The 25,462-nt window shown below is 39.0% G+C and overlaps 1 protein-coding gene across 1 annotated transcript in view; it reads left to right on the forward strand.

Annotated features, from left to right (window-relative positions):
* The window catches only part of LOC122788737 (collagen alpha-1(XIII) chain-like), a 396,594-nt gene that overhangs the window by 307,562 nt on the left and 63,570 nt on the right, over positions 1 to 25,462 (forward strand). Inside the window, exons 8-9 of the mRNA XM_044055630.1 lie at positions 829 to 855; positions 7,865 to 7,894. Coding sequence (XP_043911565.1) covers positions 829 to 855; positions 7,865 to 7,894 — 57 coding nt within the window. The remainder of the gene's footprint in view (positions 1 to 828; positions 856 to 7,864; positions 7,895 to 25,462) is intronic.

The following is a 25,462-nucleotide window of genomic DNA, read 5'->3' on the forward strand; positions in this document are numbered from 1 at the left end:
GAGTGGGTGGTTATACACAGAAATTTAAAGAAGGCAACTATAGGAGACAAATGCCCCACTTCAGCAAATTAAGAGTCAGATTTTACCAGGGCCAGAAGCACATCAATGACTATGCAATAAAGATGAGACCCCCACAGGCACAAAAAGTGATATGATGAGGATTGAACTTCAGAATGCAAGTCTTAGTTCTTCAAAGTGTAATAGTGATAGCAGTTTGGACTCAGGTTTTCTACTTTCAGTCATCCTTCCACAGCACCAATACTACATGCTTTTTCCTCTAGCACAAGCCTGATGTATCTCGTTATAAAACTAGCACCTATATATGTCACTTCTGAAAAATAGCAGTTTTCAAGGCACAAAATAAAGTCAAACCTCTAATGAGGTCATAAAACTAGCACCTATATATGTCACTTCTGAAAAATAGCAGCTTTCAAGGCGAAAAATAAAGTCAAACTTCTAATGTTAGTTTGGAATCTTTGGTATCGTTGGACTACATTATTTCCGTGTTTGCCTACCAGTTTATTTATTTCTTCAAACTTCTAATGATATTATTTTACATACATCTTCAAAATATCTCCTGCTGATTTATATTCCTGATAAAATGAAATAAAAGCATATATATACATGAAATCATTTCTATTCAACTCAGATCACAACTGCATTATTGTAAAAAAAATATTTAAATTTTAAATTACAATATCCAAACATAACTGTTGTTCACAGCACTTTCAAAAAATATTTGTTAAAATATGGACAGCAATTCACTTGGTGGAAAAAGGTTTGTTGCTTGTTATACCTTTTTGAAACTTTCCTTTCTTTTACTTTCAGGGTTATCCAGGACAAAAGGGAGAAAAGGTAAGTATTACAACTGTCCATATCTCATCTGAATAAGTTCCTGTTTTTCGTCTGTAAAATTTCATGGATCGAAGTGTGTCTGATGGGAGTGTTCATACTCACAATTTAAGGCATTAACTTGCATAATTAAACATAAGTTATGTACTTACCAGAATGGCAGACTTGTCTTGTCTCTGTTTGCACACTAGAATAACAGGGCTATTCGACTTGGCACTTTTCCTGCTTGCAATGAATCATTTGCAAGCTCAAGCTCCTTCCCTATTCCATACTTCCCTGCTCTGAGGAGCTACTCTAGTTCAAATGGTAAGGCCAGCAATAGGAAAAACAACCACACAGTCAGAACACACATTCAGTTATTTAGTCCAGAGAGTAAGAGATTCCTGAGGAGCAAGAACAACAACAGAGCCCTAAAGGTCCCTTGGAAATCAGATATGGAGGGGGAAGGTGGGTGGGATTACTCCATTGTCTGGACAGACACCAAACAAATCTATTGTTCTGGTAATTACACAACCTATGTGTACAGCTTGGTAATAGGCTGCGGTGGTGGTGCTGCGGTAGTGTTGTCGCCTCGCATTAAGATGTCCTGTTTGATTCTCAGCTAGAGCGTCTTCTGTGTGGAGACATGAGTGAATGGGCGTACCTTCGTTGAAGGTTGTGCATCAGGGCTGGCAACTCAGCATGTAAAAATCTACTGCCAATCATTAATGGACCGGAGTTCCGCTGTGGCGACCCCTAACCGGGAAAAACCGAAAGACACAACAACAACATGTACAACTTGGTCTTGTCTTCACACTATAACAGGACAGAATCCCTAGTGAACCCTAGGTAGCCTACCACAGGAATTCTTTCAGAATGGTGGCCCCAATGGAGGCCTGAGCCACAGAAATTGAGGTTGAGCTATAATGTTTAGCAGGTATATGCATGACTGACCACATTAACTGCTGCTGTAATATGCTGTGGAGGTACATTGTGAAGGAAAGCTGCTAGTAGTCTGTTCTTTGATAAAGTGCACTCTGTGTCTTGAGGTCAAGGTGTTCCTCTGCAGTGAGTAGCAGCAGACAATATAATCACATAGCTGCCCAACTATATTAGCCTTAGACACTTTGTGACCTTTCTTGATTGATAAAAAGGAAACAAGCTACTGACCATCATGTCTAAAGTCCTTTGTACACTGCAAGTAAAAACAAAGCAATTCAACAGGTATTCCCCTTTATTAGAATATCTAGGGAAAAAAGCTGGTAGATTTATGTACTGATTAATGTTAGCCTGAACTGCATCTTTAGGCATCTTTAGGCATAAATTTTGCATTACTTCTGTCTAGATGAAAGGTTAGATATGGATACCGGTAAGACAAGGCATGGATTTTTAACACTCATCTAGCCAAAGTAATTGCTGCCATCAAGGCAGTTTTACATGTAAGAAACTTTTAAGTGCTTGGAGTCAGCTGGTTCAAAGAGTCTTAATTAATTTCTGTAAAATGAAATTCAGATCCTACATGAGAGACCTTCTTAGACAAGGGAGACCTAGTGTGAAACATTCCCTTCCAAAATACTTTGCACGTCTGATGTGACGTAAGCAAGGATGAGGAAAATCCAGAATGAAAGGTAGTTGCCACTTTCACCTTTATCATAGAGTAACTGGCATCTTCCTGAAAACATCTGAGTTCTGAAGGTGAGAACCCGAGAGAGCAAAGCTGAGGTAGGGTACATGTTTTGCCAGCAGCCCACTAAGTAAACATTTTCTGCTTGCCTCTATAAATGTTTTGAGTGGATGTTTTTTTAGAGGCAGCAATCAGATTATTCACCTCATGATGGATCCTTGGCCATTTCCTGAATATGATTAATGAAGGAGTCAGATGAAGCAAGTGAATGTATGGGTGATGCAACCCTTATGGCTGAATCAGCAACTTGGGGTGCTGTGGTAATAGAAGGGATTCTTCTCTGAAGATGAGGCTACAACAGGAGGAATCAAATGTGGTTGTGGCAGAACAGTACTATGAGAACTACCTTCACATAGCACACTTTGGATTCTAAATGAACCTGGGTTTCAAAGGAAAAGGAAGGAGGGTATATGAGTCCCTGGACCAATAGTGAGCGAATGCATGTTTGGATGCTTCCTTCTGGATAGACTATACTGAAAAAAATCTATGCATTTGGTGTTGAAGGGTGAAGCAAAAAGAGGTCTGCCTCACCTTTGAAAAATATTGTGGATCATTTTGTTGTTGAGAGACCATTTAAGAAATACCAGAATTTGACTTCTTGACTTGTTTGCTATCACATTGGAAGACTGTGGTATGTGCAATGCCACTAAAAAGCATAAGGTGCATTTCCAAACCATCATGGCTTCTCTGTAAAGGGGGTAAGATTTTGTTCTTCCTTATTTTTTGATGTACCAACCAGCTGCCATGTTGTCAGAGTGTACAGCTATCACACACTTGATGAGCTAGTCTAAGAATGTCTGCAATGTAAGCAGGATTGTTCTTATCTCCAAGTACATTGATGTGTAACTTGGCCTCAGACCAAGTCCACTTGCCTTGGGTCATCCTGTGATGAAAGTGCCCCCCCCCCCCCCACCCATTCTAAGATGGACATATCTGTGCTCACTGTGACAACTGGGGATGGGTGAAAAAGGAAAAACTCCTTCGCAGGTTTAACATATCGGTCCACCATGGAAAACTTTTTAAACATGCATTGCACAATTTGATGCTTTTTGACATAGGTTTGCAGGACTGGTCCCATTGTACCCTGAGTGTCTACTGAAGGTTTCCCATATATTGTTGTGGTGAGAGAACTTTTTGAATTGTAGCTGCCAAGAGCCTCAAAACTCTTAGAGCCAGAGGTACTGGAAGTTTTGGGGTGCAAATGAGCGCCGAGACTTCCTTATCTATTGTGACAACACAGCTAGCTATCTTGCTCTCTAATCTGACATGTCCAGCCTACAGCCAATTAACAGGATAGAATAAGTGAGAGGCAGTTGGGATTTGGTGGCTTTGATCATGATGCCCAGAGAGAGATACAGCTGGAGTAAATATTGCCTTTCTAGGATTAGTATTTCTACACTCAGGGGCACTACTAGCCAGTCATCGAGATAAAAAAAACTTTTACCCCTAACATTCACATGTGGACTGCAACAGGAGCCAGCTCTACTTAAATTGAGTAAAAACCCATATATTCAAATCTGACTTTACCAAGATGAGTTTATCAAAACTGCAGAAAGATGAAAATTTAAAACAGCGAATGTCACATAATCAAAAACTGCTGCCAAATGTGTACTACCATTTTAAATAGTTTGCCAAGATCAAACCCACCTCCTAACAGTCCCGGACCATAATATGTTTTATCTTACATTTTTGTAGAGATGCTCTACCCCCTGCACCCCCCACACACCCTGCAAATTAAATATACCAACTATGAGATCACACTATATTCAAGGAAAGTGTAAACATCCATGGCATGTCCACATCTGCATGAGAATCTCCCAGTGAGGTACGCATGTACAGCATCACCTTTGTTTTTTCTAGTGCTGTGACTTAGGAAAAAGTAAGTAACTTATTTTCAATTATGTGACATTCTCTGTTTTAAATTTTTGTTGTTCTGCAGTTTTGGTAATTTCAGATTTGAATATATGATTTTTCATTCATTTGAATGGAAGGCTGGCATAATGGTTAAGGTGGGAGGGAGGTTGGCATAATGGTTAAGGTGTTTACCTTGCAAACACAAGGTGCAGGGTTTGATTCTCACATGGGGTAGTTGGCTAGGCTTAAAATGACCCAAAAGAGCAGTTATCATAATAATAATCTATGAACCTAACCTATGAAGTAGACCCCAGGAACCATGCATTTGGTAAACCCCTAGAAGGTTGCGATGATACCAAATGGCAAGACTCAGAATTGGTACAGACTGGCTCCCAGGTGTGAAGGACCTTCCTTGATTCTTTCACTATTTTGATAAGTGGGTAGACATCATGGAAGTTTAAAGAGTATATCCGCTCTTCTTCTGTTTACAGACCTGCCAGGAGTGACTGTACATAACATCTGTAATTACTTCTTCACATACTAATGAATCTGGACCTTTTCTATTGTGGTGGGACCTTCTACAAATCACTTTTTAGTAGGAACAACTCTGCTTCTTGCTTTGATACCCTCAACTGGCAGGGTAGTACCAAAAGGTGGATGAGAGGGTAGTATTTTGTGCATCTCTGAAAAGGGAATAAGTTAACCTCAGCATGTAATGTTCCTTATCCACCTGTCCTGTGTGAGAACAACCATGCATTTGATGGAGGGCAAGACATCTCCTGACTGCTTCCAGAGTAGGACAATTGGGGAACTATTCATAAGGCATGCTACCTGGAGCCTAAAAAAGGCTCCCCTGTACACCTGATGGATCAGACAACCTCCACCTCTGCCTCTGGGATGGCTGCTAGACTGGAATTCTTCCCTGCTTCTAGAACCCCTGCTGTACTGCTGTTTGTCCTGGAGTGCTGGGATCTATGAAATCATAAGTTTTTGGCATCCTCTTGATTTCTTTGAAAGAATGTCTGAGCCACCACAAATCTGACCACAACAGCTGAGAGCATCTTGACATCCTGCTCCCACTGCATCAGTTTGTTTCTCACTTCATGCTCAAATAAGGAAGATGTATTAAAACAGGCATTTTTGAATGCTGTCTTGAAATCTCTCAATCACAGCCAAGCCTGGCTGCACATGACTAGGCATGAACATCCAGACTGTACTGCACCATCTGTAGCAACATGAATAAGACACACAATGAGGGACAAGATAGATGATATGGCTGCCACCTGGTGTCAAAATGAGTTCTTAGTTTGCCTGTCTTTTCTGAAAGATCCCTCTGAAATTTAGCCATATGCACCATCTACTTCAGGGATCTTATTGAGAATGTGCCAGATGCACAGATGCAATTTTCTTGTCAGTTCATCATCCTGGATTCTCCATTTGGAGGATAGATGGCGTGAACATTCTCAGGGACGTCCCTCTTGATGGCAGTGGAAGTAACCGTGAAGTATACAAGAGGGCCTTTATTCTATTACTATCACTGGGAGTCAGCAGCATTCTATCAGGTTTTCTAACTATAGGATTTGTGACATCACCCTCCTTCTGTGCCTTATTGCACACCATGTCCATTACCTTATCTGGAGCTAGAACTGTTCAGGGCACTAGAGGAAAGGATTTATAAGCCTCTTGTAAGATTTCTTCTTCCAGAGACAAGGGGCTAACTGGCCAAGGTCTCCTCTGCCACATCTTTTCGAAAATTTCACCAAATCTGTCATCTCTGGTGGGGATATAGGGGAGCTTCCCTTTCATCAAACTCTGCATCTGGAAAGGGAGACTGAGGGCAAGTTGAGGTACTTCTTCCTGGGGGGACTTGATGGAGAGTCATCTTGGTAGTCTATTTCAGTACTGAAATGCATATGAACATGCACACACACACACACACACACACACACACACACACACACACACACACATCATCATCATCATCATCATCATACACAGGTAGCTCTACGTGTGTGTGCAGGCTTACTCAGTTTCTCAAGTTCAAACCAGATTATTCAATAATGCTGGCATGAGTGGCATTTGCTTGGACTTTTATTGCTCACTTTGTATTCTGAATTTTATGTGCTCACTCATCAGAAAGTCCTAGGTGGTTTAAAGTGCCTACACTTCAGAGAAAGTAGTTACATTGCCTGTCAGTGATCACTTTTTCTTCTAGGTACAGTAAGTAATCTCAGAGCAAGAAAAATAAACTTTGGAAATGTGATAGGGCTTGCCTCAACTGTGGGAATATGTGTAGGGGGGATTGCCACAAGAAAAATACTTTTTTATCACACTTGTTTGCAAATTGAGCAGATCAAGTACATGTATTACAAAAATGTGAGTCCTCAAGCTGAAAGATAAAGCTTGTGTATGTATTTCTATATACCTATGTATGCTTCACCCCCCCATATACTCTTACTAATGTGTGATAACCCTAAACCCAACCATGCACCTTACTTAGAAAACCTCCTTTTGTAACACTACCACTACACAAGACACAGGGACACACAAGACGTGCAGCAGCACACGCAACACAAAACTAAATCTATCCCTATTACCTAATAATACTTGCATATAAACTCCTATAGGTTTGAGAGTGAATAGCACACACACACACACACACACACACACGTGTGTGTGTGTGTGTGTGTGTGTGTATATATATATATATATATATATATACACACACACACACACACACACACACACATATATATATATATATATATATATATATATACACACACACACACACTGTTGAAAAGATATATATATATATATATATATATATATATATATATATATATATATATATACATACACACACACACACACACACACACACACACACACATATTAGAGACTACATATAAGTTGTTGAAAAGATATATACACACACACACACACACACACACACACACACATATATATATATATATATATATATATATATATATATTATAGAATACATCTAAGCTGTTGAAAAGTCAAATATCAAAACAGAATAAAATATCCAGCTGACTGAAAGCCACATATACCAGCTTTTTTTCTGTATGAGATTGTAGCACATCGGGGTTTGGGAAATTATCCCTTTCTCCACTATAGTATGATTTGGTATATATAATTTGCTGGGGTTATGGGAGCACAGCCTCTTAACTGGGTGGTGCAGGGGGGCCTGCCCCTCCAATAACATTTTTTTTGCCTACTTTTCAATATGCTGCTGATCAATTAGCTGTATTCGATCAGTTGTTGTTCAGTATGTTGCATTTTCAGTGTATAGTTATACATGTATGTCTGGTAGAACATTCTAAGAAAAAACATTCTGGGATCACTGATTTAAAAGTAACACCATTGTTAAATAATCAAACAGTACTGCTGAAGAGAAAATGCATTTGCATGATCATAGTGTGTTTCTCAAACAAAATGCATTACTTATTATATTTTTTTCTTTTTCAGGGCCACTGTGCAGATTATCCACTTAGAGAGGTATGTTTTATTAAATAAAAAAAAAAAATCAACATTTTCTCTAAACTGACCACTGAATTTAGTTGGTAAGGTATTATTATATGCCCTTCCATTGCACTGGATCGAGTCATATCCACTGGTAAGCAAAATAAACCATTAATCTACTTTTGTTTTAAGGGAAAAGTCATCATGATTACATTTCAGTAAAAGTAGGGGCGTTGACATCATGATGACATGTTCATGTGCAGATCTGTATTCTACAATGATAGGGTGTTGTGTGTTTACTAGGTTTGTTTTCCCTTTCAGCAAGGTTGGTGTTACTGAATAACATTATGACAGGAAACTAAGATGTATATGAAGACGCAAGACATGGAAGGTGTAGATATTTGTGGTCTTTGCCATAACTGCTTTTAGTTTACATCAATTTGTTTATTTTCAAAACTATATTAATTATTCTCATGTCTTAATGAATCAGTTTTGCTTCTGGAAAATAATACACTCTCAGCAAATTAGACTTTATATGACTATAGAACTCAGCACAGTGCAAGAAGAGAAAAAAATAAGTAATAACTGAATGTACAGAGTAGCCTGAACGATTGTACATGCGTTAAGTAACTGAAAGGATCCCAGATCTTTCTGTGAAAGAGATGCATCTTGAGATGCTTACTAATGCATCTCAAATTACTGCACTGATGGAGATGTCTTGGGAGTAAACCCCACAGTTCAAGAGCATGATGAAAAGACCAGAGCTCATAGGACTAGAGTCTAATCCTGATGATCTCCATCAGTTGTAAAGCAGCTGAATGGACAACTCATAAAAACTGATAGGTCATCAGAAGCTCACTTATACAGGGAAAGCCTTGCTCGTGTAGAACTTTGATTGAAATCTTAACAGGAAGCCAGTGCATAGACTGAAAAATAACATGACTTCACCTTTAGGATGCTGTAAGGAGCCTTACTGCAAAGTTCCGTACTTGCTGTAACCTATCTCATTGTTTAAAAGCATCACATAAAAGGCATAAAACAGTTGAGAAAATATATAACCAAGGCCTTTACAACCATTGGTCATTCCTCTGATAAAGGAAAGTGCTACATATGTCATTGTACCTCAGACAGTTAGTCAGTCAGTCGGATGAACACGCTACATCAAGTTAAGATTCGATGCTGCGGATGCATAATCCATGGCAGTAGCTGTATGCTCAGTGATCAAGAAACAGGTATGCCTCAAACTAAAATCCCTCCAGGTACACAGTGTACAGCTTCATGGTGACCCACAGCTAAGGAGCTACTGTTTGGGAGCACCACAGGTGATGTATTCAAAAATGGAGGAGACAAAGAAATCTATGAAGACAGTGACGTGGCTGTATCACTGTCCCATGTGTAGGTATGACCGAAAGTACTCATTCAAGTCTGGGCTGGGAAAAGCTAACCTACCCGAGAGAATGAAGGGGAATAGGGAACATACAGTGGAGAGATCAGAAGCAGAATCCTTGTACAGCCTATATGTAGCTATAACTACATGGAACTTCCATGTCCCCCACTCCCACCAGAAATCTCCAAATAAATCTTACTCTCTGCCCTATCCCCTATCCATTCTTGACATGATAAAGGTAGCATGAAGAGTATATAAAAATGTGAGAAAGCATCACAACAGGCAAAAAGGTACTGCTGATAGTATCTGTGGGGTACACACTTCAGTTCCTAACAAAACCCAAAACATCAGGCATTTGGTCCCTGCATACTACAAGAGCTTTTAAAGTAGTGGTGATATAGATGGGACAATAACAGAGACTTTTACTTGAGTGTCTTCCTACTGCCCATAAAGGAGGGATCATGGTGGCACATCTAGTACCTGCCAGGGCTGAGTACCTAGTTCAGATTTCCAAAATACCAAATGCTAACACTGCAGGCCCTTTTACCTCTCCTTCTCCACAAAAACTTGATGGTTCCCCTGGATCTCAGGCATGCCTGTCTTCACACTGATGCAAAGGTACCACAGGTGCTTTCTCAGTTTCAAGATTAGGACAGTCCAACAATCGGGTTACTTCCTAGCCCTTTACATTTGTCTACCACATGCAGCATTTTTACAATGTACCTGGTTCCAGTAACTGCTTATTACAGAGCAAGGGCATTCATATTTATCCTTACCTGGATGACTGCCTCAATGAGGCAGTATCCCTTGAGGAGGTAAAGAGAGCTCAGCAATCCACTGGGGACTGTTTTCAAAACCTGAGATTTTCCTTCACCATTCCCAAGCAAAATCTCACCTTTTCCGAGAAAGTGTTTTGTTCTTTGGGTCATTGCTAGACTCTAACAAAGAGAAGACCTACCTCAACAAGTCAAGATGACATCTTTATGTCAATACTTTACACATCTCATTTTTCATACAATGGTTACAGTCAAGGAATTTCACAATTCACATGGTCCCCATGGCCAGAATACAAATGAGAAAACTCCAATGTCACGAAAGGAGTACCTAAAGCTAACATTCACAGTCCTCGGGCGCCATTATCCCTCTACTACTCTGTATCTCCAAAGAGCTAGAATCACCAGGTCAGATGGAACCAAGGGAAGCCCTGAAAACAGAAAACTCACAAACAGATGATCCAGGAAGCATACCAAAGTAAAGGAGATGGCAGCTATGATTTAGACCCTCAGAGCTTTCAGTCCCATCTGGAAGAAAGTCGTTTTATGGGTGACAGTGCAAATCACCATTTTTACCCCTTGTGCAGGTTGGCCATGGCTGCCTGGAAGGTGGCTCTGCAATACATGATACGTCTAAGAGCAGTCTATACCCCATCACAGCTGAATTCAGTGACAGAGCGGCTAATCAGACTAGTTATAGACCCCCACAAACTGATGTTACCAAGGGGCATACTCCTCCAGATTCCTCAAAGCTGTGGTGTTCAATTAACAAAATTTCTCAGGAGTTCTTCTGCAGAGCACTACAAAAAGATGTTTGGGCAGGAGATTCATTCTGCTTCAGATGGATAGATCTCCTTCTGTATGCCTTCCATTCGATCTAAGTTTTTCCATTGTGGTCCAAAAAAGTAAGAGAAGATGGAAAGTGGTAGCCTTTAATAGCCTTCTTTTAGTCCAAGACAGCATTGGTTCTCCCTTCTCATTTAGTTAAATCCTCACATGCTGCCTTTCCAAATGAACATCCTAACTCAGAACAAGGGGTCCTGATACATGCCAGTCTGAAGTACTGCAGTTTGCTGCCTGGAACCCTCAGGCTCTTCAGGCACCAGTTCTCTGAGGACATGCTGATTATATTTAAGGACGGCAGCAAACCTTCCAAATGGAAATCCTGCTTAACCAAATTGAACAGGTTTTCTCTGCGGTGCTACAGGAAGGATCAGGATCTTAGCAAAGCAACAGTGTCCACGAGTCCACAATACTTGAGAGAGCTGTTCAGTTCAGACTTGGCATATGGATTTCACTGTGTTTGATCAACTCATCCAACATAGTCACACTGTATTGATTTTACAGTATGTAAAACAGCAACTTAGGAAAATAATAAAAACAGAAATCAGTCCATGTGGTGGACTTCACCACCGCACAACAGAAATTATATATCAATTTCATGTTCACACTACAGAGGTGGAAAGTTAAAAAAATACATAAATAAGTAAATAATGCAATGCACTGTCAGCTCACCCCATGAGACACAGTTTTGACAAAACAAAAGAAAAGAAAAGCCACTCAGTGGAGAGTGCCTAATCAGAGTAAAGGCATGCTCTGGCATGTGCCTCTGTAAAGGCAAACCTCTAAACCACTTTGATCCACATGCCAGTACAACTTCTCACCCTAGCATCCCTGCGGCCTGTTAAACATTTCTTGAAGGAAGTCTTTCATCTGAGAGCACTGAGAAAAGCTATTCGCCCTCCATGGGACTTGAACTATGTCCAGAAAAATATTACACAGACTTCCTCTTGTATCTATTGCATCCCAAATATCTAGCATGGAAAATAGCTTTACTTCTGGTCATTGCCTCAGCTTGGATAATTTCAGACCCATGGGTTCTCATGTGCACAGTACCTTTTTTTAGTATTCCATAATCAAGCCCACATTTATGATTTATGCCTTAATTCTTTAGCTGTTCTTTGGCTGCTGAGGGACTGCCTCATTTATGTACTTTGCAAGCTAGAAAGAAGGAAACACATTTCTAAGAAGACACTCTCTTAAGAGGCTGGCATATTGCATTTTATTGTGTTGTTCCAATCATGGAAAGAAAGTGGAAGAGACCAGGACAGGCCACTGCATTAGTGGTATAGCAACTACTGTGGCCTTTCAGTGGTGGTGGTGAGGTTTGAAACAGCTGCTTTTTCAACAGTCCATATTGTTTCCAAGCACTACAGACCACATATTGCTTCTATGGCTGGGGTTGACTTTGCAAATGCTATTCTTCAGGGCTTGTTGCAGCCCAAACCTGCGAATATGACCATCTCCTTAACCTCCTAGGATTTAGGAATTCTCCCATTAGTAAGGATTATTGCAAGCATGTTCTATACAAAGAACACAATACAACAATATAGCTTTGTATAAATTAATGGTTTATTTTCAGGAAGATTACTGGTGCAATGTGTTCCTTCCCGCCACCATCTCTTCTCTTCTTGGGTATCTTGAACTGGGCAGGGATATCCTATACTTATGTGTTTACTTCCTTCTATTCCCACGGTGGTGCAGCGGTAGCATTGTTGCCTCACAGCAAGAGGTTCTCCCGTTCGATTCTCAGCTAGTTTGCGGGGAGTGCCTTCTGTGCAGAGTCTGCATGCCCCCCCCCCGTGGGTTGAGTGGCATTCCGAAAGACATGCGTGAATGGGCGTGCCTTCATTGAAGGTTGGGCGTCGAGCTGGCAACTCGGCACCATGAAAATCTACTGCCAATCATTAGCGGACCGGAGTTCCGCTGTGGTGACCCCTAACCGGGAAAAGCCGAAAGACAACGTGTTTACTTCCTTCTCTAACCTCTCAAGGCCTCTGGTCTGCTCAGGTTAAAGTAGCTTTGGGAAATAACATATACTCATTTTAATTCATTGTTGTAGTAGTGATTCTTGGGAATCCTGCATTAGAAGCCTGATGGTCAGCCATTCTTTTTTAGCATCTCCCACTTCCTCCTCCAGGCCCAGATTTCCTAACAAGTGGACATCAGAACATCAGTGTTGTAAAGAGGAATTTGCAGGTTCATCTTTAGATTTTTCTTGCTGTAGTTTATATGCACAGCCTGTCCCTCCACATGAGTCAACACATCAGAGTTCCAAATAAGTACTCTGCAAGGGAAAAATCCTTATAATTTTTTTTTTTGATAATGTATTTTGAAAAATGTCAACTGTAGATGTCTGAAGATATGGTTAGTGACTCTGTCAGGTACAACAGACACATATTGTACAGAGACTTTCATAATCTGTGTCTTTTTTGCCTGGGTCCAGAGCACAGTGTGCCCAATGCCCCCCCCCCCCGCGCTTTTTTTAATCAAAGCATTATAAACCGTGGGGTACAATTTCTCCAAGAATATTTATCTACAAAGAGGTTGCATATCTGATCCCAATCTGCTATGTCATCCACTAGCTCCTCAACCACTGATCTTCAGAAAAAAAAAGAGTTTGGAGAAGAAGCTGAGGGAAAGAGAATCTGAGAGACTGATGACACTTTGCAGGAGTCTGACAACCCCTCTAGGCTTGAAGGTGCTAGTGTCAGACAGGCATGTTTGAAACCTCCATATCCAGCATCTGTTTCTGTCTGAGGCTTCTGGTGTAACCCCTCAGGAAGCTACCACAAATTTGGGCATTAGCATGTCCAAACAAATTGAAACCTCATTACTGTCATTTGCCAAGTGCAGGAAAGGAAAGCTGGTCAACAAGCAAACTATTTCTAAATGGAGAGCACAATTTATTAACTTCCATTATACTGTGTGCACCACCGATGGCCTGATGTTTGTGTGGAGGATGTCTGCTAGGCCTGGAGAGGGAATGGAGAACAGCTCTGAAAGTCAGGCCAGACATAAGGCTGCTGCAGTCTATAATCCAAAATTCAGTACTGCAATAGCAAATATACTCACACATCTCTGATTGCGTTATGTTTCTAACAAAACTGTGTTTTTTCTAAGCCTTGATCCAGGGAGTTGCAAATGTTTTTTCTGTATTACATCCTAAGGACCTTACTTAGGGTCTGGCAAGTTGGATAACCTGCGATTATCCTGTCCAAGAAAACTCTAAGATTGCAAAGACAAATGTTAGCTTAATGCAAGAAATGTCATGACTTCCATAACAGGCAGACATCCACCCAGCCGAGAGGAGGAAGTGAGCTGAGCTCTGGAATATAGGCTGGACATTGGGCCTTCTGTGGGTGATGACCCAGTACAAAGGACTGCAACCACAATCTATCTGAACATCTAATATCATGGTAAGCTCTTACACAATGGTACTTGGTAAGCTCCATATTTATTACTGTTCTTTGCAACAAAAATATACAGATTCATATTTTCACCAAAACACTTGAAACAAACTATATTAAAAGCTATTTTGGTAAGTAAGATTTTAGCTGTTGCATCTCCCTAAATGTATGAAATTATACTGATCTTAATATTGCTAGCTTCTCACCACAGGCGAGTTCTGTTAAAAGACAGACTATTTTTATGTGCCTGATTATTCTAAAACTTGTTCTCGGTTCTGTTAAAAGACAAAGCATATTTATATACCGGTTATAAAATAAAACAGTTCTCTTGAAAGCCTGTGTTCGCATACATAACAGTAAGTGCAACTTAACACATACACAAAGATTAAGTATTTAAAATTACAGGAAACATTAAATAAAAAAGTAAACAAAACTCTTGCCCTTCTGATGTGGCCAGGGTAAATGAAGAACTGCGCCATCTTGACAGCTCTTTGATTTGTCATTGGTTCACTGTTATAATAAAGAGCATTCAAAAGAAGCCAGGAGCTCCATGACAAGACATCAACAGGTTTGCGATCTTTATACACACAACTCCGATCACAAAGCAGTGATGTCGTTCAAATACAAATAGCATTGAAGCCTAAACAAACAGCAAAAAAAGTGCTTTTGTGGGGGAGGATGCTAACTGGGTCTCTGACACCCCTGTTATGAGAGACAGATAGATGCACATAGATATACACACACAAACACACACACACACACACACACACACACACACACACACACACACACACACACGCACATACACGCACACACACGCACATACACACACAAACCTCCTAGGTCACTGTATCCTGGGGAAAGGAGAAAATCTTAGGATGATGCATCCTCAGTGTTCCAGGACAAGACCTGGAAGTCATATGCTAGGGAACACACATAAGAGTGGTGATTGTTAGTTTGTCAACAACAACCCTGGCAGCCTTCAAAAAGGCCTCTAATCCTGTTTCTATTTTTTTTTTTTTTTTTTAGAGAGGTCTAATTCATTTAATCAATTGCAGGCTCTAAATTTCCACCAATTACAAACTGAACCCCAACAATTTATTTGAGGATAGGCAGACTTAAAGTTCACATTCTAAACTGGTGAATCCTGCACTTCTGTTTCCACTGTTTACTTTTCTAATAGTGTATTTTTGGTAAAGGTATGCATATAAAACAAGAAGGAAAGTTAGAAAACAGAATTACTGAATATTTTTTCCAAGATCTTGCTTACTTTTCATCCCTAGAGGAAGAGAAGTAGAAATGAACATTTGTCCCATGACATAAGAAAAAAAAATACCAGCAACCTTGACTGAGATCTCACTCTGACAGCTCCTGTAGTTATTTTCTGTCCAAGTGGTTGAAGTGGAAAGGCAGCTGCATTTACTTTGCAAAGGCTCTACCTCAGAGGAATGCTATGTAGAAAGCATTGTTCAGTAAAATCCTGTAGTTACACTGAGATAAGCATTGGCATGATCCTGTTCGTCATCATTTATAGCAGTGGGGAAAGGAAGGAAAGGTTAGAAAGTCACTCGATAAGTGGGCCAAAAGTCACCTGATAAGTGGGCCTATGTTTAAAGTGCTGTTGCCCAACTAAGTAGACACTTTCACACATACACAAGTATAGATACAAGTACAGAAACACAGAAGTACACACACACACACACACACACACACACACACACACACACACACACACACACACACACACACACACACACACACATACATAGATAGATACATACATACATACGGGTTCCATCCATTGGTTTGGTCAATAGTTAGTTGGGTTGACATATGTTTAATCAACTGCATTTGACTGACTAAGCAGACAGTCAGTAAATGTGCAAGAGATACACCAGCTGGGTAGAGGAATATTCCCTTTCCATGGGCACTGTGCGATTTCAGAGTTAGTGTGTGTTTATATATATGTGTGTATATATATATATATATATATATATATATATATATATATATATATATATATATATATATATATATATATATATATATATATATATATATATATATATATATATATATATATATATATATATGTGCACTTCCGTGTATGTGTGCCTGTTTCGTAGATCAGACTACAGTGTGGGTAAGGGAAAATTCCCTTTTTCCCACTGTAGTGCGATCTCGGAGTGAGAATAATAAAGTAGGGGGGTGGGGTGCAGGGGTTGTGAAGCCCCCCTGCAGAAACGTAGATTTTTTTGAACTACACATACACGGAAGCGCTTTTCGATGTTAAGCACTTTCGTGTATATGTGTTCGATGTTTTGTGATTCGGACATATGCTAGTCGAGCATGTGTCCTAGACCCATATATATATATATATATATATATATATATATATATATATATATATATATATATATATATATATATATATATATATATATATATAGATAGATAGATATAGCAGGGGGTTGGGGGATGTTGTTTGTGTTTTTTTGAACTAACATTTGTCTGCACTGAGAACACCCTCAGCATATGCGTACAAGGAAGTCAACATTTCCATTTTTGATTTAGAGTGGTTTACCTTCAGGATATCGGCTTTCATCTTAGTCAACCAACTGAAGGTAATATCACACACACATATTTGTGTACATATGTTTATATAGCTCTATACACACACACACACACACACACACACACATACACAAACATATATATATATATATATATATATATATATATATATATATATATATAGTTTACACATACATTCACACACACTTTTAACCCATAGATACCTTCATGCGTATAAGTACATACATACATACAAAATACACATATATATTTCTGGTGGGATGCACATGTCATCTGTGGACTGACGGTATTGCCTTATTGCCCAGTTATATAGGTAACAAGCTTTAATCTGAAGTCCTGGGATGAGCTCCCAGATTCATCAGTTAGCTCTTGTGTAATTTTGTGAAAATCTCCTTAATAGATCATGGATAATAAGTCATATCAGAAAAAGGCCATGTATACTAAAAGACAACTGTCTCTTTAACAAAGGTAAAATAAAGTAAAGAAATTTTATTTTATTTTTATTTTTTTTATTTGACATTTGTTAACCGGGTTAGTGAGCAGAGACCCTAGGAGAAAAGCTCCAAACATATAAAACATATAAGATTTATACAAATACAGAGCTTGTCTAATAATGGAAATACAATAGCAAATCAAGACTTATTAACAAAAGAACTGCACAGTTGCATTCACAGAGAGTAAGACTGCAATCACCACATTGGCAGATAATGTGTCATTTCACTATATTTATTTGTCTGAGAGAAAACAGGTTATTTATAGCCTTAGACAGTCTAAGATTCTTTCTTTTGTTTTTTTTTTTTTTTTTTTTTTGGTAGACTGTCTACAGGAAAAAAGAAAGATATTTAGTTATTGTAACACTGCATTAGCAGAGATAAAGGAGAAAGTAAGATGAGGAGGAATAGTTCAGATTCGAGTAGGGCAGGTCCACATATTAAGCATGTAATCTTTTAGCATTTTTTGAAACGGAGACTGTTAATGATGGCTCCAAGGTCTGGAGAAAGTTTATTCCAGGTGCAGGTGACTGAATGACTATACAGAAGTTAGAGTGAGGATTGTTTAGTGGTTCATAATAGTTTTGTCTTTTGTCCTCATCAATATGTTTCTTAGTAAGGTTCCTAAGTTCTCTATAACTCTGAAAGTGGGTTGACAGATTATTTTTTTTACAGTGCTGCCAGGCTTGGTCTCTCTCTGTATCATGAGGTTATGAGTTGGTTTAGATAGCCAAGGTGAAAAGTTAGAGTTTAGTCTTATTTTTCTGATGGGGGCCATGGAGTTTAAAGTATTAAGGAAGATTTAATTGAATTTGGAGACGGCTTCTTCAAGAGGAAGGCTGTATAAGAAGGTCTAATTGAGGGAGGAAAGTATATTATTGAAAGTATCAGGATTGAAGCTAGAGAGTTTGCGACAGTCTTTAAAATGGTGGAGTCTATGAAGTTGAGGAGAAATTCTATGAACTAGGGTGGGAAGATGATCACTGAGAAAGTCTGGAAGAGTACAGGGATTGAGGTAAAGGTTAGGATTAGAAGTGAGGATCCAATCAAGAACTGTGCCACTGTTGGAATGCTTATTATAGTGAGTGGGAGAAGAGATGAGCTGAGAGAAGCCGCAGAGGTTGATGCAAAGAGGAGGAGGAGAGAAGGAGTTTATAGTTGTCCAGCCAATATTAACATCACCAAGGATAATGGTTTCATAGGTGATGTTATCAGAGATCCAACAGAGAGATTCTTCTAGAATAGGAATGTTATTTCCAGTAGGGATGTAAATGGTGGGAATAGTGAGGTTTTTGTGTTTAAGTTTACAATTAACTATAAGAATTTCAGCATGGTGAAAGATAGGAGGGAGTGTGGGAAGAGGGTAAAGTGAGAGCTGTTCTAAGTATAGAATGGCTACACCTTCCCCTTTTTTAGACTGACATCAAGTCAGAAAATGTTATAGCCAGGGGAAAGGACTTCAATGTCATAGATATGTAGCTACACCTCCTCGGTTTTTAGACTGACTATCAATTCAGAAAATATTATAGCCTGGGGGAAGGACTTGTGAGTCAGAGATATGTAGTTATAGCCAGGTTTTAGAGAGAGTGAGAATGTCAGGTGTTTGTTGCATGATCAGGAAGTGAAGAGGGCTTACTTTATTAGTGATACTTTGTATACTGAGAAAGATTACAGTTAGGTTTTTGGAAAGTGAGAGGTTAGTAGAGTCTGTGCAGTTAGCAGGGGATGAGAAATAATTAAATTAACTGTTTTTTTCTGGTTTGTATTTGTTCCCAGGAGTTGTTGGCAGATCTGGCATTGAATTAGTATATCTCTGAATTTCAGTCACAAATTGAGTCATAAGTTGTGGCCACCTGTTGGCATTGTGAGATAAAGCCCTGACTATTGCCCTGCTGACAGTAGTGCAGCTAGGGTGAGGTGATAGGGGCAACTGTTCTGGGTGCAAAGTACTGGGCGGAGTGATCTGCCAATCCCAAAGTTTAATGCAGTACTGACTTTTAAAAACTGGTATTGCATTTGTAGGTAAACCTTAGGGCTATAGCACTGTGTGTGTGGTCTAAACTGTAGCAAGCAGTTTGGTACAGTTCAAAAGAAAAACATTTTATTTATTTTTTTTTTAACTAAAACCTAAGTGCTGTAGCACTCCATGCAGGCAGGATATACACTGTAGTAACTGTCTGCTGAGAATTTTTGTTGGAAACTAAAGCATGAGAGCTGTAGTGCTCTGTGCAGGCGGGGTATGTTAAAGATGGGTTAGGGGAAGGGACACAGAAAGGGACCTGAATGGCTGGAGCAGGAGAGAATGGGTGTGTCATGCATCTGGCCACCTGATTAGTGTGTGGGGTTTTTTTTATCTTGAATACAAGAGCTGTGGACCATATATCTAACTCTGACTCTGGCTCACAGTACCAGCTTAGGGCACTGGTTGAACCAAATGTGCAAATTACCAGCTTGGGAGACAGATGGAGTTGGCAGGAGAGGGATGAGCTTGCTCATCTCATGGGGGGTAGACATTTATGTAGGCACCCCTCACAGTGAACCCTTGTAGAAGCTGATGATGTTGCAGTGGGGCAGAGTTGTCCAGAAAGGGGTGATGGCTCTGGCTGTTTAGAGTCACAGACTGATATTGTATGCACTCAATGCCCAATCCATGGATGCAATCAAAAAAAGCCACAACTGGGGGGCTAACAGGGTAGGCCTAAAAGGTGAGCACCCCTAGATGATGGTGGTGGCCAAGACCCCCAAGATGCCTTTTGATTCCATGACCAGCCCTAGATATATCAGAATTAGTCAAAAACTGTCAGACCTGGCATGGACATGGGGAACTGGGTGGTAGGTCTATAGGATAATGCATCAGAACAAAGTCACAGGTACTACGAGCCACAACTATAAAGTGGATACATGAAATCTTATAGCTAATAAACAAGATTTCTGGGTGAACGTGATTTGAAAATGTGACAGAATGATAGGCTGATATTGTTTGCACTTAAAGGTGAACATTAAGCTTTAAAACCTGTTTCGAGCTAGTTGCACACCTCCATGGCATTAGTGCTCCTGTCTTAAATGAGCCATTCACTGTTTACAGTCGCAAACCGATATTTTATATTTTAGTAATTCTGATGCTTTTCTTTTGGAAACAGCAAAAGTAAAATGACTTGGAAATTAATTTTATTAGTCATATGGGGAACTATTTATTCCCAGAAATTTAGGGATTCCTGAAGTTAAAGTCATCTGTCTTCCATTTGCTCTGAGGTCCAAAAGCTGTATAAAAAATGCAACTGAAATTCTTTACATGTATGTTTATAAGTGAGCTGGTTCCAGAGGCACTGCCAAGCACAAGGAATATGGTTGCGTAGCCAGAACTTCAAGAGAAGTGTTTTCTTTTTTGTTCTAAATGTCTGTAACATTGCAAAATGACTGCATTCAGATAAAATGTTAGTGATCTGATATCCACGTGAGATCTGAGACACCCTTGCTTCACAATGTTGGCTTCAAAAGAGATAAGGACGTACCTATGAAGAATGATTAGAGGTCAAGGTGGGCCCACCTTCAGAATGTTGTTAGTATGTCTGTCTAGTACTTTAAGCCATGATGGTATACAGCCAACTCAAACCAGGTTTCAAAGTTTTATGTTCATCCAAAAGCTTTAGCCAATTAGAGATGGATGCACAGAAAATGAACGGAGATACAGCGTACCTAAAAGCTGCTGTGTTAATCATGCTCAAGGGCTTCACAGCCTAAGCAAATTAAATCAAGAGGCTAGCTTTCTGTAATATTAATAAATCATGTATGAGTGGAAAAACTGTGTCAGAAGGGAAAATGCCTATTTGATTGGGTTTACTGAAAGGAATAAAGCATTGAAGCAGTTCCATCTGTTGAAAAGGTGTTATCAGAATTACCAGGCTGGCCCTTAAATATAACGTTCAGTATTGATAGAGCTCACAAGTTATGGTCTGCAAAGCTACTACACAGGATGCGTAAGTACTTACTAATTAAGATTCATGAGTCTGAGGCAAAACAATGATTCTTAAACTTAGCCAGAGCTAATAAATGTCCAAGAAGAGGTGATAAAAAAATCACAGTGGCTGACTATTTTTCTTCACACTATTAAAACAAAGATAAGATAAAACACAAAAGCCAATGTTTTCACTAGGGAGTTAGCTGCAAAGCTGGAGAAAGATTTTGGTGAGCTGAGTTTCTGGGATAGGGCTCATTGGTTGGTGTGAATCAAGAGAAAAGGTAGGATATAAAGAGGTGTTGTCTGATATAGAAATGCATGTAACACAGCAAAGTGAGGTTTTTCTAATAAGGCTTGTGATGACCGTGCCCTGGCCCAGCAATCAAGGAGCCTCAATCCTCACCACTAACACCAGGGAGGTCGTCTCCTAGAAGAGGAAAGGATAACTAATACACACAGTAAAGTACAATTTCCCTTAAGTGCACACAGAGATCACAGTCAGTCTGGGGCTGTTTGCTCCCTTGTTCCCCAGGTCCCCAATAAGACTCCCCAATGGCACAGCTATAGGGTCCAGGTCTCAGCCTAACTGGGCAAGCTAAAACCTCCAGTACCCTCTCTGTCCAACCAGTGCTTCATGTCCCTGCCAAGTAGCTGACACAACACACACACACACACACACACACACACACACACACACACACACACACACACACACACACACACATTTTGAGATAAGTATTTATACAACTTCACAGACACTCCTGGGAAAGTCTGACACAGATTCTCCAGCTGTGCCCCTTTACCCAGACTATACAGTAGTAATTACTGTCACCACCCAGTTAATAATATCAGCTACTAAAAGGCCCTTAAAAGGGTGTCCAATTATTACTGTGCAATATTAATATCCAGTGGTAGTATGACTAACAGTCAAGGCTTACTTTAGAGTGGCCTATTACAATAACCTCTATAAATATGCAATGTACTCTAGAGCTCATCTCTACACAAACCAGCCACAGATAGAAGGTTTTAAAAATATTTAATAATAAATAATTAAAACACAAGACAAAACTACTACACCACAGAGATATCCAAGAGTTCAGAGATCACACAGAGACTTAAAATAATATTGTAGGAAAGATCTGATTAGACAGAAAAATACTTATTCTAACTTTCTAATCTTTAGCTAATCTTAAGAGAAAACACAGTGCTACAATCCTACTTACATACATAAAGAGCATAGGTAGTGCTGGTAAGTTAGATGTCCAAAGTCAAAATGCCTAAAATCTCTTGTGAGAAATAGTATTTAAACATTACTAACAAACATGTCTCTAAGGCCCTCCCAATATTACATAATTTTTGACACTTAGGTTTTTCCAGTATTCATAGTGCAGCATCTTAACACCTGGTCTGAGTTCTCAGGCCACAAACTGCATTATTTAGCAATCTAACACCTCTTCAGAAACTTACAACAATACAATACATTTCACATGTATATGCTAGCAGAAACCAGAGCTTTAAAAGCACCTTCCACATCTAAATTCTGGTCATAAACTTTAACCTTAAAACAATGGGCATGAAATCTTCATCCAGCCGCCCTGGGACCGAATTCTAACATGAAAGTATACAACATGCTTCACTGGGCCGGTAGAGTGCAATGTTGTCACATATTTTGCAGTTCCACATTTCACAGTGTTTTCTTGCATTTAAAAACACAAGCCTGTGTTTTACATTTATTTATACAGTTGATAGAATTATATATTAAATTCTATTTGACTAGGCTGGCAGTCTTCGCCTGTCTCTCCCCAGTCGTTACAAGGCTGATGGAAGACTTTAATTTAGGATACAAGTTAGTGGCCTTATGTGAAAAAAGAAGAATGTTGTTATAACTGAATGGTGTATTATATTTACAAGAAGTGATCCTTGGTAGGGGAATAAGATAGGAGTGTCTACCAGACTATCTGCTTAGCTTTTCTTGCTGATAACGTAAAGTTTAGAGAGAAGTAAGGATTTGCTTTAGAGATGACACATGGAAGGGGAAAGTATAACTTATATCTTCCTTTTACTGATGACTGTGTGCTTTTAGAAAGAGACAAAAGAGGTCCCTACCAAAAGCACTAATCATTTTTGAAAATTTTGGGAGGGAGTCAGTGTGTTATCACAAGGCAAAATCTGTAATTATTCCATTTTGAGGACGTGGAATTTAGCAAGCTATTGCTCTTGGTATCAAGGGGTGCTAGGTTTTGGGTCCATTATCAGTTAATTGCCTAGAATAAGTTCCATGTAGTGTTCAGTATTGTAATTCTTCTAGATAAACCATAGCTAGAGGTCTGCAAAAAAAGCATAAAACATTCAATATGTGTAGAACCACAAAGAAGTCTACTTTGTTATTTTGGAGTTTTATATATATATATATATATATATATATATATATATATATATATATATATATATATATATATGTGGTACTTTTGTATTTATTTTTTTATTTCCATACAAACTATAGTCTTGTATAAATAAACTAGTGTTGTGTTTTATTATGAAGATAGTACTATAGAGTAAATGACAAAGATATAACAAGTACAGCAGACACCCAAAGCAGATCCGACACTTTCAGTATTTCCACTAATTTCAGTTCTATTTACTATATACAAATATATGATGGATACCATTTCTGTGAAAATGTTAGTGTAATGGCAAAAGGATTCACTAATATATTTTATCGCAAGGTATTTGAAATGGCAAACTTGCATTCTGTTGCATCCTGCAGCATAATGTGTTGAAATGTCAAAACAGAAAATCCATCTGTTTCGTTGTCGATTTTTCAATGCATTGGCACTGACATTTTGTGTTTATTTGTGGTTCGCAACACTCAAGGAACATGGGGAAGGTGAGTTTCCACATTTTCCCCCAACCACCCCCATGTTTGTTAGTATATATAAATATGTGTTCTGGGGACTTGTATCCACATTGATGGATGCAAGGTGGCTTGCCATCTTGCCAATCTTGGGAATGTTGCCATTTTGAGATTGTGGCCTCTCAAGGATTTAAATCTTTAGAGTTGTGTTTTGATTAAACAGCACACACTTATTCAGAGTGAACCCACCAATAATGAGTTTATATCTGCTTCTGTCCAGAAAATGAATGCACAGAGAAAATGCTAGCTCTTTACATCGAAAAGAGACAATCTATTTAAACTAAAGTCTTTTTAAGCTACAGTCTGTGTGGTTAAAAGTGCATTATAATATAAAATAGACAGATAATGTTGTACATTGACGTCAGACAGTGGATGTGAAAATGTTTCATAATACAGAATAAGATGGGCTTAATTTATCATCTGACAAAAATGTTTTGAATGGCATTTACCTTTTGTTTGCTGATTAGTTTCCACACAATTTGTAGATTTGAAGTGGATACAGATTGATGCAGATGTGCTGTGTATATATGTCTTTAACATTTTATAGGAATTCCTGGGCTCCACTCTTGCTGCTCTACGTACCAATCAAATCCTGGCTTTAAAGGTTTGTGGGTAACTGTTTTTTGCTGTAAAGGCCCAGACTTGTTGCAGAGTTGTAAGTGCACTATGTAGAAACAAATTAAAGTTGTAAGTAACTACTACAGCTTCACAATGTTAAAATCAAAAGGAGAGATAGAAAGATATGCAGGTAAATACCTGGATGATTAATTTGCTTTGACTGATTGTGTTTTTTTTTTTTTTTATGAAGGAAGCATTCTCTTCCATGCCAAAAGAGAAACACAGTAATACAAAGTATCACAGTACAAAATTAAAATATCCTGAAAGATCATCCAAAAAAACATAAGAAAAAGTAAATATATACAGGCACCTTCTCTCTCAAGATCCCAAATGTATCATGTTTAACTGCATTAGCATAGACATAATGATGTAACTAAGCCTACTTATCAATAGGAGGAAGATAATAAAATAAATGAATTAGTAAATAAATAAGAGAGTGAAATATACAGAAAAAATAAGTTGATGGTATGGGGAAAGATTACAACAATTCACTGTCATTTTGGGATAGCACATGCATGTGTGTCTCTTGTGGTAACACTTGCACTGTCACACTAAATGTGCGTTCGTTCACCACTTGGAAAAGTTGCTCATATACCCTGCTATGGCTTGTGAAACACA

The sequence above is a fragment of the Protopterus annectens genome, chromosome 14.part0 (genome assembly GCF_019279795.1).
Source record: "Protopterus annectens isolate FY-2018-M chromosome 14.part0, PAN1.0, whole genome shotgun sequence".
NCBI lineage: Eukaryota > Metazoa > Chordata > Ceratodontiformes > Protopteridae > Protopterus > Protopterus annectens.